Source organism: Onychostruthus taczanowskii, unplaced genomic scaffold (assembly GCF_017590055.1).
Source record: "Onychostruthus taczanowskii isolate IOZ18803 unplaced genomic scaffold, ASM1759005v1 scaffold20, whole genome shotgun sequence".
Lineage (NCBI taxonomy): Eukaryota > Metazoa > Chordata > Aves > Passeriformes > Passeridae > Onychostruthus > Onychostruthus taczanowskii.
In genome coordinates, this window is record NW_024499240.1 from 9,493,459 (window position 1) to 9,509,653 (window position 16,195).

The following is a 16,195-nucleotide window of genomic DNA, read 5'->3' on the forward strand; positions in this document are numbered from 1 at the left end:
GCAGTGTCCATAATTTTATTACACCCACAAATGTCACCTTGGCAAATGAAGCTGAATTACTTTTTCAAAGCATAGATTACTTGATATGGCTCAACCCTAATTTTGTTATTGGCAGCAATTTTGGATGTTGTAAAATAAGGATAGCATTAATTAGTAAGGATGCTTTAGTGACCATTCTGTATTGAGGATGCTGGCCCATGTGATGGCATGAGAATTGTGACAAGATACACACCAATCAGATTGTAAGACAAAATTTTTGAGCTATTTCTTACCAGATCTTAATAGCAGATAATAATGCATGAAAAATATATTGTACTCCTTTGTGGTTGCAGTGTGGGTACTAATAGTTATAGTGTGGACCCTTTAAACTAACAAAAACCTCCTTTTCCCTTTTTTTGAGGTGGGGTGGGTGGGTTGCTTTTTTTTGTGGTTTGTATTGTTTTGGTTTTGCGTGTTTGGTTTGGATTTTTCCTTAGTTATTTAATTGTTTTAACTGATACAAATAAACTGCAAATGCAAGAAAACCAGCAGTCTGTGCATGAATGTCTATGTTTGTATTTGCAGTATGAACTCTTTACAAAAGTGTAGTGAATAGAGGGAGACAATTGCCAATTACTGGAAACAAAGTTATTTCTGGCACTATCCACTGATAGGACTTTATAAGTTATAGGAGCAATGTCTGATTGTCTGCGTCGTGCTTTCCCATGTGTAGCATCTCTGCTTAATAATTCTTGGGGTTTTGAAATTGTCATTGTTTTTCGCTTGCAGGACGGCCGTTTGCGAGTGAATGATCAGCTGGTTGCAGTCAATGGGGAGTCGCTCCTGGGCAAGTCCAACCACGAGGCCATGGAAACGCTCAGGCGCTCCATGTCCATGGAGGGCAACATCCGGGGCAGGATCCAGCTGGTCGTGCTCCGCAGGCTGGAGGTGCACACGGAGGTGAGGCAGCAAATGCATTTATTAGACCAGTGTTGTTCCAGTCCCAGTGGTTTTGCACATAAGGGATGATGGCTCTTGTTCACAGAGAGCTTCTCCTGGCAGAATTAATTCTGCCCTGGAGAGAGGACTTACAAATTGTTTCTGGTTGATATCTCCTGGTCTTACTGTTCTTGTTGAGACTAGGCTAAAAGTTGCTTTTTATTTTGATTCAACAAGTATTAGAACAAAAGAAAATATGATTCCAAAATAAGTTAATTTAGGATTAATATGTTGATGTAGTTTTGACTGTCTGCTATCTCCTCAAGGCAATTGCTGGGATACAGGCAATTAAAATTATTCTGATTTAAATTGTTGTTATAATCAGAGACCTGAATAACTTAGTGTGACTAGGATTTTGTTTTACTCTTGCTTTTATTTTTTTTCCATTGGTACTTAATGCCTTTTTTTTTTTGAGTGTGTTTTTCTGGACGTGTCTTGCTTTTTTTTTTTTTTCCTTCCCTCTCTTGACGTTCAAGGTATTAAATATTTCACTTTTCCTGGTCAGATGAAGATCTTTAGGATGGGTTTCTGAGTTGATTGAGATAAATCTATTTAAGTAAGGTAACAAAATAAGGAAAGAAAGACATTTTTAACTATTATGTTTTCTAGACATCATATAAATTGATATTTGCCAGTCACTTCTTATTTTGAAAAAGATTGGTTTTATGATCTCCCTTGCTCCCTCTTTCATTCATGCATGCACACACATATGCACACTCTTTTCTCGTCTTTATGTAGATAATATACATGTATGCTGTCTGCCTTTTCTAGTCACCCCAGTTTTAATTTTATCCCTTGAGCAAATATTTTAAAAAGCTTTAAATACCTGTAGAGTTCTTTAAAATGAAAGTACATACAAGTAGATTTGGGGTGTAAAAGGTGGTAATAAATCTCATTATACAATTCCAAGATATTTCAAGCTTATTTAATCAGTATTACTGGAATATTTTAAAAACAATCGTGTTTCTGGCTATATTTGCATGAAATTCCAGAGGGAGGAAGAGGATGCAGGTGTCTTTTAATTTGACTCTTAAATATTTTTCTGATAACTTTCTGTGTAATTTACTACCATCATTTATTGATTGAGAAATGGATTTAGAAAGATATGACTTCCTAAATATTTTGCTCTTATTTTGTTGGGAGGACACTTTGGACGGGCCTCACGATGTCAATTATGCCAGGAAAATAGGAAAAGTATCCATTAGCAATTCTGGAAGATATTAGAGGGAAAACACATTTTTGCTTTCCTTTTACATCTGACAGCATCCTGCTTAAGGAAGAATTATGAATTATATATTTATTGTACACTTTTGGGATATAAGAAAGATAGCTCACCTTCAAAGAAAGTTCAGTCCTGCGAGTTCTCTTTTTTAACTAAAGCTACTTCTTTTTAAAAAGCTTCCAATCAAACTTGAGATTGACCTAGTAAAAATATGAGGCTGCTTTTTATAGTTAAGTGTATAGTTTTGAATATTATCCAGATGTATGAAGGAGGTAAATAGTCTTGACTCATGCCCTATGAAGAATGCATAATGAGGTCTTGATTGAATCAAATTCATTTTAGACAGGAATTAATTTTTATAGGGCAGTCTTTGCGTTCAATTGTAATTCCATTTGAGTCTGGAGACCACAGCAGAAATGGGTTGGTGCCCATTCTTCCCTTTCCCCAAAACAGCTACCCGAGCACTGCATCTCAGCTTGGCAGAAGAAGAATGTGTTTAGAAATGCATTATTGTTTTTATTGGGCAGGACACTAATGGAGGTCTTCCATGACAGCTATGTTTTATAAGCTGAATACTCGAATTAGGTTGGTTACTGATCAGTTGTTGGGATATTGATTGTGTCATTTATCAAAGAGCTGGAAAAGCAGATTTGTTGTTGCTGTTAATTCAAGGCTCCTTATGCCGCTGTGTCTCCAGTGGATAGTTTAAAAAAGCAGTAAACGTGGACTTTACAACCTAAGGAAGCTGATGTAAACTAAAGGCTCCAGTTTCAAGAGGAAACACGACTGTCAGTGTCTGTGTGGTGTGTGTGTGTGTTTCTGTATGGAGGTTGAAAATACCCTTTTCAAATGGCTGATTCTGTACTGAGGAAAAGAGAATGTTACACATACCACCTGTCCACTGAGCTTAAATTTGAAGCCATATTGTCACCATGAGCATCCCAGCACTGATTTCTGTTCTGGGGTGCAATTTTTCCATGTTACTATGCTTATTTTCATTGTATTTATTCTATCACAATTTTATTATTATTTTATTTTTTCAAGTCATACTATTTTATTTTTATTATTAAGCTTGAAAAACAGGTTGCAAGGAGGTGTAACATGCTGTCCTTCCTTATGTCTTGGTTTGCAGAAAATCACTTGCCAATACATCAAGCCTCTTGCATCATTTTAAAAATAACATGGGTTAGATACACGCGTTTCTTATGTAGATGTGACTATGGAATTTTAAAATATGTATATTTAGTATAACATTTGCTGACATAATGAACATGCAGTTTAAAAATAGAAGCCATTTGGATCCCGCTTCAAAAAAAAGGGATATAAAATCACAGAACATATAAAGGTTGCTTTGAAAACTAGCCATAATATTCCCCCTGTGTGGGTTTTTGGTTTTCCCTAAATAATGACTATAGAAATGTCTTTCTGGGTCTGTCCCAGCTTTAGAAACTGTGATTTTTATATTTTTTTCCCCAACTTTTTCTTTGAGCAACTGCTCAGGAGAATAAATTAGGCACTATGGGGGTGGGGGATAGGAAATGTCTCAAAAGAAAAGCTGACTAGAGGTGTGACAGGAGTTTGTTTAGCTGCTAGCCAGAAGACCTGCGTTTGGGAGTTTGGTGTAACTCCTTACTTGCAAAACTGTTCTAGTGTGTGATCATCAGAACATATGCACTCAGTCTCGGGGAGAAGGGAACCAGCTGGCTGGCAGAAAAATACCATTGGCATTGCCCATGTTCTTGTGTTGACAATGTCACAAGCTGCCCTCCCAGATGGAGAATTTGAATGAAGCCAGTTGTGGGTCATAAAAAAAAAAATCTTCATTTTTTGTGCATCATTCTTAATGGTTGGTATTGCTTGGATGTTTTTATTTCATGGCGAACAAAACCAGACTGCAGATTTGAAGAGCTCTCTCAAGTTTCTCATTTGAGAGGAGGCAAATATACAGTGAACACAGTGTACGGTGGATACAGTGAACACATTATATCACAGTGTCTGTGCACTGTCTGCAGTGATGGATGCTCTTCTGCATTGTTGAATATGTAAATTTTGTGTTGCAATGTGTGGTTCTGTTTTTCCCTTAGGAGCGCTCAGACCAGGGAGTCTTTCAAAAATCAGCCTTTGACGGGAGTCATAACTTCGCAGCTGCTTCCCGACGTAATGATACCATTCTCCAGCAATTTGTAACATGCAGTCCTCAGGAAGGAATAAAAGGTAGTCTCTACATATCCATCTCTGTGCTGAGACAGAGTGCTTTGTGGTTTTGTTTCCTGAAATCCACAGCCACCAAAAGCAGTTAATTAGAGTAAGTGCATACTATGTTACTTTGAGGCTTGAAGATCCAGCGAGGGTGGGAGAGCTGACTCAGAAGTTGTGAATGAGATTCCTGGCACAAATTCCAGTTTAAGTAACAGTTTCTAGCTCGCTGCCCCAACACGTAAGTCTGGATAAAAAACAAATGATGAGTGCAAAATATATGTTGTCAAAATGTTTATTTTCTATATATCTTTAATGAGCGCAATGATTTTTACATTTAATTTTTAGATTATGTCCTAGGTTATTATAAGCTTAATTAATTTATACTAAAACATGATGTTCAAAAAGTGTACTTGCTTATTTTAGACTTTAAGGTAAAATTTGTATACAAGTTGGAATTATATTAATGAACTCATTAAAAAAAATTAGGTAATTGTGTAAATTGTGCAAAGAAAACCTACACGTACAAGCATATGGAAGCATACAAGTAAGAGCATTTAAGGCCACTTCTTTTCCTGTCTTTTTTCATTTCTGATGGCATACTGTACTGTCTGTCCAATTTGCTTCTGACTCAGCAAGGTACTAGTTATTTGAAAAGTTTAAGTATTTGAGATGGTCTTGACCCCTATCCTTTTAAGTGTGCTCTCATTCTTCAAGTCAGGCACATAGCTAAATACTTTTCAGTAGGAAAAAAAGATTTTCTCTGATGTAGTTGAATTATGCATGATCTTTCCCACTTTCCTAGACAACTGTGGAATCAGGGCAGCCTGCATAAAGTAATTTCATAGGCTGCTGTGATGACTGTGTGGGGTACTTTTAATCAAAACCCAAGAGCCCTTATCTGTAAAATTCAAGAGAAACTCCCATAGAATTTAGGGGTAACTTATTTGTGTTGACTTCAGTATTTTCACAGTGTGACTTCAGGCAAAGACTTAGGCATAACCTGAAGCATTGTAAATATTCAAAGATCAGATCCTTTTGCTTAGATCTACCTTATGGTTTTCTTGTATGGAATTTACGCTCATTCTGTAGTTTCAGGAAAAGAGGGTTCAGTCCTTGGAGCTAGCCTGCTCTGTAGAGTTGGGCATTACCAAAGAAATATCAGAAAGCAGTAAATACCTTTAAGTGCTTCCTTAAAAACCCTAAAAGCAAATGCTCTGAAGCCATTGGTGCAGATGAATGGCAACTGCTAACCTGTCACTTGAATTCAAAACAAAGTATGTGGAAGAGTTGTACTTTCAGATAAGGATTCCTCAAGTGCAATCCAAAAATCAGGATGGCTAATTTTCAGCTCAGTCATAAAATTATTTTAAATAGGCATCTTTTTAATTAAAGAATTATGGTAAGAAGGCATTATAGCAAAAAAAAAGATGGCCTCATAAGAGGATGTGTCAGATGTGAAAAGGAAGCTTTGGAGTGCTGCTGGCACAGGGAGGGTTTGGTGTGGCTGGGTCTTTACAGCCGTGGCTTGGGAAGTGATTGGAATTGGAGCCAGTGGACAAGAGATGACGAAGATGTTGCTACCACTTACTCAGGTTATCTTTGTATTCAGATTTCTATTGAAGATTTGGCATTTGATGAGTGAAATTTCAGTGATCGTAATGGAAAACTGTACAGGCACTTGCAGCAGGAGGGCTGTGGGACAGCTCTAATAAGAAATTGTTTTGGTGAAAGACAATTTGAGCTTAACACTAGTCTCACACATTGCAGAAATATTTGTCTTATTTTGAAATCATAGTATTTATTATTATGGAGCTGATGCTCCTTCTGCTTTCCGTATGAGCCTGTCACCTATTTCCTTCTATCACTGGTTTAATTTTTTTTTTTAATTGTTTCTTAAAAAGTTTTGTCCTCAGTGTTTGGGCATCTATGAGGGTGAAACACTTTGGCTGTGCACAACCCTCCTTTATCTCAGCTATTCTTTTATCTCAGCTTTTCTTAGGTTGTGTGTGTCTGTTTAAGGACATGAGCCACAGACCTAGTGAGCTTCTTGTGTCAGGCAGGAACAGATCCTTATACATGCTCACAGTGTGTTATCCACATCTTGAACGTGGAAGTGCAGTTGGTACATTTTTGCAAAGAATAATAAAACAGAAGAGATTTTTAACATAATATGGGATCTGATGTAAGAATTTAATGTAGGAGCTGTATTATGTTTCATAAAATGTCATTTTCTTAATTAATGTTTTCTAATAAGTTATTTCCAGTACCATTCACTGCTCCTACCAATAAAATTCTTATAAAAGCTCAGCAAAAATACACTGAAGCTTGGCCTGTTAATATTGCTGTCTGTTTTAAGAGTCTTTTTTATTATACATGAGCAAGAAAAACTAATGTCTGGGGAAAAGTGCTTATAGCCAAAACATTAAATTTTGTCTTGCCTGTGGATATTTAAATAAAGGGGGAGGGAATAGTGATCCAATATTGAAATGCCAGTGTTTGTTCTATTTTTGCATGAATAACACTTGCTGCCTTCAGGTCCTCACTTCCTTTGCTGCCAAGCTGTTTCACGGTGTTTTTTAGAACAATCTCTTTGAGAATTGATACTTCAGTGCCAGCAGCTTTACATTTCTGGTGTTGAAAGATTACTGGAATGTGTTTCATTAGAGGTTCTGATATATTTCTTATAACCCTATATTATAAATAGTTATAGGGAAAATGCTGTCATCTCTCTGTTAAGTAGCAAAATAATCAAACTTTCTCTGCTACCAGAGACTGCTGAATCCTCATGGCTGTACAAGCACCTCTGTTTTGATACATAAGTGGTAACATCAAGATAGAAAATTAAGAAGTGAAATTTTTAATTATTTAGATTTTCCTTGTAAATGCTGTGCGTTTCTTATAGACAGACTCAGTTTTCACTCTGCCTGAGTTACTCTTTTTTACTCTCTTAGTCTATTTAATATCTGAAAATTCAGTGCGTTTTGTTCAGTGCTTAGATTGATCTGGATCTGTTAGGGTCATGTCCTGAGGTCTTGAGCATAGGGCCAGTGACTGCCCCTTAGGTTAAATTCTCTCATTCTCTGGCTCCTGCTCCCATTTTACTGGGAGCTGTAATCCCTTGTGATCATTTCCAATTCACTGAGGAAGTCTGACGTTTTTCTGTGTGTATCCTTTTGTTACTGTAAGAAAAATACCAGTAGTAACCCATGATCAAACAGCCTTGGTGAAATGATGTACCAATTACTGTGAATCTAAGTTAGTATAACTACATGATATGCTCAGTCTCTTGCCATGGCTATAGGAGTCTGCTCAAAAAGGCTAACCACAGTGTAAGTGTGATGTAGTTCTATTTCTTTTTTAGTTTCTTGGGTTTTTTGTGGGTTTGGGGTGATTTTTTAGGTTTTTGGGGTTTTTTTTGGTTTTTTCTTTTCTTTTTTTGGGTGGAGGTGTTAAATTTTTTCCATCAAGCATCTCTTTCCTACTTTTGATACTCAGTGGTTTAGGGACTTCCTAAGTCAAAGGTACTGTCTGTATCATTGGGCCATGGGTACATCTCTAACTTTTGGTACATTTCTTAATCTTTTTAAATTTTTTTTTCCAAAGTATCTTCACGGCAGTGAGTTCTGTGGAAAACACTACTTTCTGTTTGTCCTAGATATGGTACTTGATAGTTAAACTGGTTGCCTTCTTGTTACTTTGCATGAAACAGTGAGAGCTTCCTTGTCACTTTAAGCATAGCTTCTACAGTTTCGTAGACTCCTCTTGTATTTCCTTTTATTGCCTCTTTCTCTGAACTAAAGAATACTAATCTGTGGTCCTTGTTAGCAGTGTTTGTACCTGTGTCCAACTATCCTTGCTGCCTTTTCAGTATGCTTCTGAATTATACTACATCATTTTTCAGATAGGAAGAATTAAACCTTAGACACTGTTTAAAAATGAGGCGCACCATTAACTATTGAATTCTAGTTGGAGTGTTGGGACTTTTTTGCACTTGTAAATGACTCCCTCCTTTTGACTTCACTAAGCATATGTTGAAAGAACAGCCCAGTGCACATCTAGTGTACTGTTACAGAGCCATAAGAGCCTTTGTGTAAGTCTCAGGAGTGCATCACTTTGCAGTCTCTGACAGGGAATTTCACCTGCATTTCTTACTAATGTCCTGCAGCCTTTTTGCAGAACTTCATAGTCTCCTTCCTTTTGGTAATTACATTTGGTATCTCATTGAACAATTTGAGTTCCTCTTTTGTTCTAGGTTCTTTTTCCTGTGAGAAATTGCCTTTTACTTCTCATTTGTTTCCTGTTCTTATATTCAAACCTGAAAGAATGGGCAGCACAGTGCAAGAAGCCTGTGTGTGTATGTAAGGTAGCATACCTGTATTCTACATCAGACTGACGATCATTTTTTAAGGCCTCATTAAAACTTTCTTCCTCGTCTGCTTATCCTCACTTTCTTTTGGTGATGCTCACACTTTTCCTGAGATACAGGGTTTGAGATATTTTTTCTTAGGAGGCTATCTAGCCAATAGGAATTTCATAGGATTCTTGAGCTAATAGTGTAGGTTTGTGGGGGTTGTTCTTTGTTTGGTTTTTTTGGGGACTTTTTGGTTGGAATTTTTTTCCCCAATATTTTTTGTTTGTTATATAAGTGCTCTTATCAAATAAATATAATCTATTGCTTTCTCCTTTGATCCCTCCTTGCCAAACCTTTTTCTCTCAGGTTAGGTTAGTGCTTTCAGACAGGATGGTACAAAAAGACTGCCAACATTCCATGCAACAGAACAAGTAACATTAAAGTGTGGCATGTCATTTTTATTAGATTGCTTACCTGCCATTGAAACCCAAGGAAGTGTCCATGTTTACTTTTAAGTTCGGGAGGGGTGAAGACATATTCTACATTGGAAAATGCAGGGACTTTTTGTTACCTTTGAGTGAAGTGGATTTAGAGGATGTAGTGAACTGGCCTACAGTGAGCACAGCAGTCTTAGTAAATATTGCAGGTATTTAAGTGTTGTTGCTTAGCAAACCACTGAATGGTTTGAGTAATTTATATTTGTCTTTGTAAAAAGGAATTTTCTAGTGTTAGCCGGATGCTGTTTATAAAGGTAAAGAAGGAGTTGCAGTAATAGTAGGAAAGTGATGACTGTAATTAAGAAATGTCTCTTTATTCTCTTGCTATAGAATAATAGAAATTTTTCTTCTTCTGATCTCTTTGCTGAGAATGTGGTTCTCTTCTGTACATGAAAGGTGATAAATGCTCCTCATCACAGGGACTGAAATCATGAACCTACAGTCTGAATCAGTCTGAATGCAGCTATGGAAAAGTTAAAAATGGAGTAAAGCACTCCACTAAAATGGGGTAAAGCAATTTGTGCCTTGCTCTCAACTTCACTATAAGTACAAAGTTTCCCTATATTTACCTTTAATTATATATATGCAAATCTGAAAATCAACTCTTCAGGAAAATCCCAAAGGGTGTATTTTCTGCTTGGTGTGATTTAAATTCTAGTTTAGTTAGTTTAGGGATTTGAATAATTTGTGATTTACTTCACCATTGCTTGAGGCCTTCCAGTCATCAGTCAGTGAACTGGTGTAATGTAGTTGTTTCTGCAGGTTATTTAACTTCTTTCTGAATTTTGTTTCAGAGTTTCCAGTTTCTGATCGTGGCAATGTTGAAAATGAAACACCTCCACCTCTCCCACCACATCCTAGTGAGGATCTGCTGAATGAGGATTATAATCACAGGTTGGACTTCAGTTCTTCTTAATAGTTACAGCACTAATTGCTCAGTAGTGGTTTTGATAATAGTTCTAATTGATTATAAAAACTCTTAGGTTTTTTTTTTTTTGGGGGGGGGGGGGTTTTTTTTTGTTTTTTTTTTTTTTTTTAATTTGTACCACTTTCTTTAGTCACCTGGAAGGTCTTTTAACATAAGCTGTGAATATTATTTTAACATTTCGTGTGTTGTTCATTTCAATTGTACATAAGCTGCAGTATGCCTGCTATACATGATAGATGATACGGGTCTTGTGTTCAGTGAAACAAAAAAAACTCCCAAAGCATAACTCCAATTTAAAAAAAAAAGTTCATTTAAAACTGTACTGTGGGTGCAGTGTGTAAATGCAATGTGAAGTCTCTTAAAGCTTTAAAAGTCCAAGCCAAACAGTTTGTAAGAAACTGAATCTCCTTATGTCACATGAAGATATTCTTGAAGGAGAAAAATTAATGAATGCTTTACCAGTTGTAAAGGTATTGGGCAGATTTTTTCAGATACTTGTGCAAAGCCTGCCATGCTTGGTAGCAGCTATAAGCTCCAATTTTCTTGGTAAACACAGAAGTTTGGAGGTGCAGAAAAAAGTGTAAACATGTTAAAGTTCACAATGGCTCATACTGTCTCCATCTCAAGTAGCACAGGATTCAAATCAAAGGCATAATTTCAGCCTCTCCTGATGATGAGGAATACAACCAATCCTGATGATGATGCTGAGATGCACCATTGAACATTGTTTCCTCATTTGCTGTGTGTTCAATTTTGATACTCATACATCTGCTGCAATGCCATTAAGAAAGTATACATTTCAGCTAGAAATCTACCATGTGTCTCTCCTTGTGTGCTAGGGTGTGAGCAAAAACTACCCTTAAGTGATTGGTTGCATCAGAGTATATATATTTTATTATGGATATCTTGAATGCTTTGTACAGGACTTTCATATCTATTTTCATTTTGCTAACATAGAGTAATTACACTAGAATAATTTTGTTATTTCTGGTCTCCCAGGCAGGTATGTATGACATGATAAACAAACAAGTCTACACAGATCAGTGCAATTTAGCATTACATTCTCAACTACAGTTGGTTGTTAGAATCTGTTCCTAATTTTTCTAGCAAGCTAAGAGAAAAACATTCTCTTAAATACTAATGATGTGTTAAAATGGTGATGAATTTACAGGTCCTTTGTCTCACCCTGACTCTTCCAGTGTTGTGTTGTTTTTCCATTTAGAACTAAAGTTCTATTGAAATTGAATTGCTGTATCAAGTCACACTGATTTCACTGAAATTGCATTTCAACTAAATGAATAGGAAAATATTTACAAAAGTATTTTGACACTGCAAAACGAAACCTTTTGAGCTATTTTGAACTAAATATTTTTGTTTTTCTAAGTCCTTTCTTGCTTAGGAATACTTCAAAGAATAATAATTTCTAATCAAAAAAGAGACACGTAGGATTTCAGATTGCATTGAGCTGTTGCATTTTGAGCTGAAAGTTACTTGGAGTTTCACTCAGGTACAATTTTGAAATGTTTAGAAAGTTGCCTTAAGGTAAAAGAATAAAAAAAAACAAAACAAAACAAACCAAAACAAAATAAAAATCAAATCAAGCAAACACAATACCCTGGAATTGTTCAGTCATGGCACGCTCTATAAGACCTCCAGCCTCTGCATAAGTGGTGCAAGGCTATAAAATAATTTTATATTAGCAGATGAAGTAGAATTGATCCAGGTACATTGCAGTATTTCTCCAACAGTCTGTAGCATGTTATTTGGAAATGCAGTTGTTAGATAGAACTAGCAAAATGAAAAGAAAGTTAGTGCTAATCATTTACATTTATATTTCTGTCTGTGATGAGAAACCAAGTGACTGAAAGTGTTAAGTCTCAGAAAAGGAAGTTGAGGATCAATATCTGATTTGAATAATGCATGCTGTAAGCAACTGGAGAAAGAAACACGTATATTTGTGCGTTCTTTAATTAGTGCACATGTGGTTTGAACTGGTACCTTAACATTTTACGTAACTTTTTTTTTTCTCCCTACAGCCCTATCATAAATTCAGCAGTGCATTTAACAGATCAGCACATCAACTTCAGATCTTTGACACCAGCCAAGCAGTCTGAATCAATTAATCTGAAAGCCTCAAAAAGCATGGATCTGGGTAAGAAGGGCTGGGGTGACACATAGGTCAGCTTTTTAGCCTTAGCCCATCTGCACCATCTCTGTTTCTTGCTTTTGTTTCTTTAACACTAACTTCAGGGAGTAAGTTCTGCAGAGGAGCTACAGTGATGGGGACAATGGTCAGCCTCCTCTAGCAGCTATTTGCAAATGCAGTTTTTATTGGAGCTGAAGAAAGTTTGTTGCTTTCTTTGGTTTTGTTTGGTTGGGTTGGTTTTGGTTTTTTTGTAAAAGCCCATTGTATTGAAATCCTAGCTGAAGAAAAGGGAGAATGATGGAAAAATGAGCTGAAAGAATGCTGTACAAGTTTTGTATGACTAAAATATGAAGCAAAACCAGTAATCACAAAAATAATTTCTTTTACAGAATATGATTTATTGTAAAACTACACTGGATAAAGGGAAACATTCCTAACACAAGTTGTTTATTTCTTCATTGACAATGACAAACACAGGCAAAATGTTGCAGTAGATCTTTATAAGTGCTTGACAAGTGTAAGGTTATGGTTCTCTACTCATCAGTGCTGTGCAGGAAGTCTTGCAGGGGGGTGAAGTAGAAAGTAAAAGTCTCTTTCAATACCAGGAAAACGTTTGTAGGTGGAAGATTGAAGGGTTATTGCAGCTGAAAAACCAAGCCGTGTTTTAATGAGTGCTCAAGAAAGCTTGTTAAGTCTCAAAGAAAACCAAATAAGGATTTCTTTTTCCTTTTAATTCTTCTTGGCCACACTCACTCTTTATCTGTTGATTGGCTTTATTTTTTTTATAATTCCAGTGTTGATGGGGAAACTTTGAGAACTACTATTAAGATATATTTAGTAATAGATTTCTGTGCTTTGTTGGATCAGATTTGCTACACCATTAATAGAAAGTGATTCATTTTATATACAGTTTCAAGCTAGCTTTTTCTTATCTTGCAGATTTTTTTCCCATTAAGTGTTCCAGACTGGGCTTAGGTTTTAGATTGTTGGTTTTTATTGTCATCTTAACGGGGTATTTTGATGTAACATTAAATGTGTGTACTCCTCTAATGGCGTCTAAGGAAAGCCAGGTAGTTATTAATGCATGAAATGCCTAAGACTGGATATGAATTAATTGAAGAAAGGTCTTCAGGCAGAATTTATACCACTACTGCATGACCAGGCAAAATATGTCGTTTGCTCTTCTGTTTTGATGAAGAGTGATGGATTAGGTATTTTTAAAGAATGAAAATACTCCTCAAAACATATATTGTATGTAGTCTACTAGAAAAATGAATATTCAACTTTACTGAGCCTTCTTTTAGAAAGGTTTGCTTCCAGCTCCCACAGAAGTCCCAGGACAGAATGCTCATGGGCGCCAGTGTAAAATTAGACAGTGGGAGTGTGTGTGGGAGCATATTTAGAACTGCCAGGTAACTCATACTTCAAGTTCTATACGCAATCTGCTCCTGACACCCAGGAGCAATCCTTTGAGGATATACATGAATCACTAAATCATGGTGACTCAAAACTAAAATAAAACTGGATGCAAAAATAAAACAAAAATTAGACACAAATGTATATTTTAGAGTGTTCAAAAATTGTTGCCTGTAGAATGTAGATGTTGTAAAGTCCCCTTGTGTTATAAAAGTAACAAATAAAAAGGGCAATAACCAGTCTGATTGAATATGTGAAGGTAAATCTACTCGAGACACGCATATAAGGAATTGGAGGGGCTATGAAAGATCCGCAGCATATTGTTTTATAAATAACAATAGATAAACTTCCTTGCACATAGCTTGGCAATTAATGAAACTGGGGATGATGAACGCTGGGACCTTTTACAGTCATTCTCTAGCAAGCAGTGAAGTACCATGTTTGGCCATCTGCCTTTTGAAAGACTTCAAGCAGAAGCTGCTGTCTGAAAGAGAAACGGAACAGAAATATGAAAATCTCAAGTGGAGTAACTGCAACATAAAGTGCTTCAAACACAAATAAAATCCCAATAGTTTGGTGTAAAAAATGTGCTTCCAAATAGAGCATTCACATATTACATGTTCCAGGGTGGAGTTTTGGAAAAGCAAAATTCTTTCTTAGGGTTTTTTTTGCTTGCTTCTTACTTAACTGCAGTCATGACCAATAGCAGCTTCTCACCCCAGCATGTAGCTGTGTACCCATACTGGTTTCAGTGCGCTGCTGAAAAAAAAAGGAAATAGGGAAGTCATATTCCAGCAAACTTGGTAACAAAGGGGAAATGTCCTTTCTCTGCAAAGTTCTAGGCCCTATTTTTCCAGTAGTCATGGAACACTGTCCACTTAGTACATTTCTTTCATTCTCTAGTTCTACTAGTCTTCTCAAAAATTAATCTGACAGGATTAACAGAAGAAAAATTAATCTGACAGGATTAACAGACCTGGAGTCCAGGAGGAGAGCTCTGAGACCTTAGAACATGTGATTTAGATGCAGTTTCTTTCTTTTTAAACCAAGTTGCCTCTGATTCATATGTTTCCACAGATCTGTGAAATCACCCAGAGATTGGGTCTAGAGACCCAGAATGACAATCACAAATTCAGCAGACAACAGAATTTATCTAATACAGGGCAAGAATGTGAAATCTGTACTGTTACTCACTTAGGAAACATTCTACTTCACCTTGAAATGTGTATTATGCACCCATTGCCTAATTACAAGGTTACAAAGGCTGGGACTGCTTAATGATATCGCCATGCAAAGGATCATTGAAGGTGGATAACATTTTAAACAGAAGAAAATCCAGATATTACTATGTATTGTGAACCTTATATGAAAATAAATTAATAATAAATTCATTAAATTAGGGAGCTAGTGAAATTGTATAGTAAGGGTCTTTCTGGCTTTGATGAGGCCTGATGTATATACAAGAGGCAAATCTGTAAAGTAAATATTAGTCTATAATTACACAGCTTCACAATGGAGACTCATTTAATGTTGATGTTTCTCTTTTCAGTTATATACATATTTAAGCCCAGAAACCTTTGAGTGCTTAATCTGCTTTCCAGTCATAGCTATTTACAAAATAATAATTGCTATAAATGAATATCCTCAGTGAATAATATGAAGTAATAAGGATGGATGATGAAAAAGTGTTCTCTACTGCTAGCATTGTGCATCAATTTATTGTTGTCCCTCTCCAGAGCAAAGCTTGCAGTGAAAGGAACTTGGTACATCCAGCTGTAGGTTACTTGCCAGTGGGGCAGCTGGAGTTTAGTTTATTGACACTTGGCACATGTCAGGACTGTTGGCTGGGCAGCTGGACAGGAGCAGAGAGTATGAAGCACTGCCACCTGCTTGTTTAGGCTGCCATGCCACAAGTCCTGTGGACTGACACAAGTCTTAGCTTCCAAATTCGCAGATAGCATCCACTCAAAAGTAGCATTGCTTGAAGTTGGTGTATTTCAACAACTCAGTTTCTTTCCAGATGAATTAGTTTTTATTTGAACCTACTTAAAAAAAGTTAAAATCAGTGGCATATGTTATTGAGTTACTGTTGTAGAAATTAAAAAAAAGAAAAAAGCACATGTAGTGGTAATGATAATTTTTGGTTTTGCAGAGATGTGCAGAACTTGCCTCATCTGTACAGATGTCCTTGTGCAGAGTGTATGGGGGCAGGGTGACTGTTTCTCTGTTTTAGCATCCATCATTTCCACAGTGATCAAATGCTTCTCAAAATTTACAGCTTCATTCAGAGTAATAGGCTACAGATTAGTTCCATGTCAGCCATAAGTCTTAATGTTCTTTCCTGCTGCTGTGTTGAGATAATGACAGCACTTTCTGGATCACTGGCAGAGTTCATATCCTGTATCTTATGGTAGATATTTCTTTGCCTTGCCTACTTTTATTTTGAACTGGTGGTGAT

General features: G+C 36.5%; 1 protein-coding gene across 7 annotated transcripts in view; it reads left to right on the forward strand.

Annotated features, from left to right (window-relative positions):
• Positions 1-16,195, forward strand: part of PARD3B (par-3 family cell polarity regulator beta) — a 394,903-nt gene that overhangs the window by 204,329 nt on the left and 174,379 nt on the right. For all 7 annotated transcript variants that reach the window (XM_041403270.1, XM_041403272.1, XM_041403271.1 and 4 more), the window contains 4 exons: positions 769-939; positions 4,285-4,414; positions 10,042-10,141; positions 12,212-12,327. In XM_041403270.1, the coding sequence (XP_041259204.1) occupies positions 769-939; positions 4,285-4,414; positions 10,042-10,141; positions 12,212-12,327 (517 nt within the window). The remainder of the gene's footprint in view (positions 1-768; positions 940-4,284; positions 4,415-10,041; positions 10,142-12,211; positions 12,328-16,195) is intronic.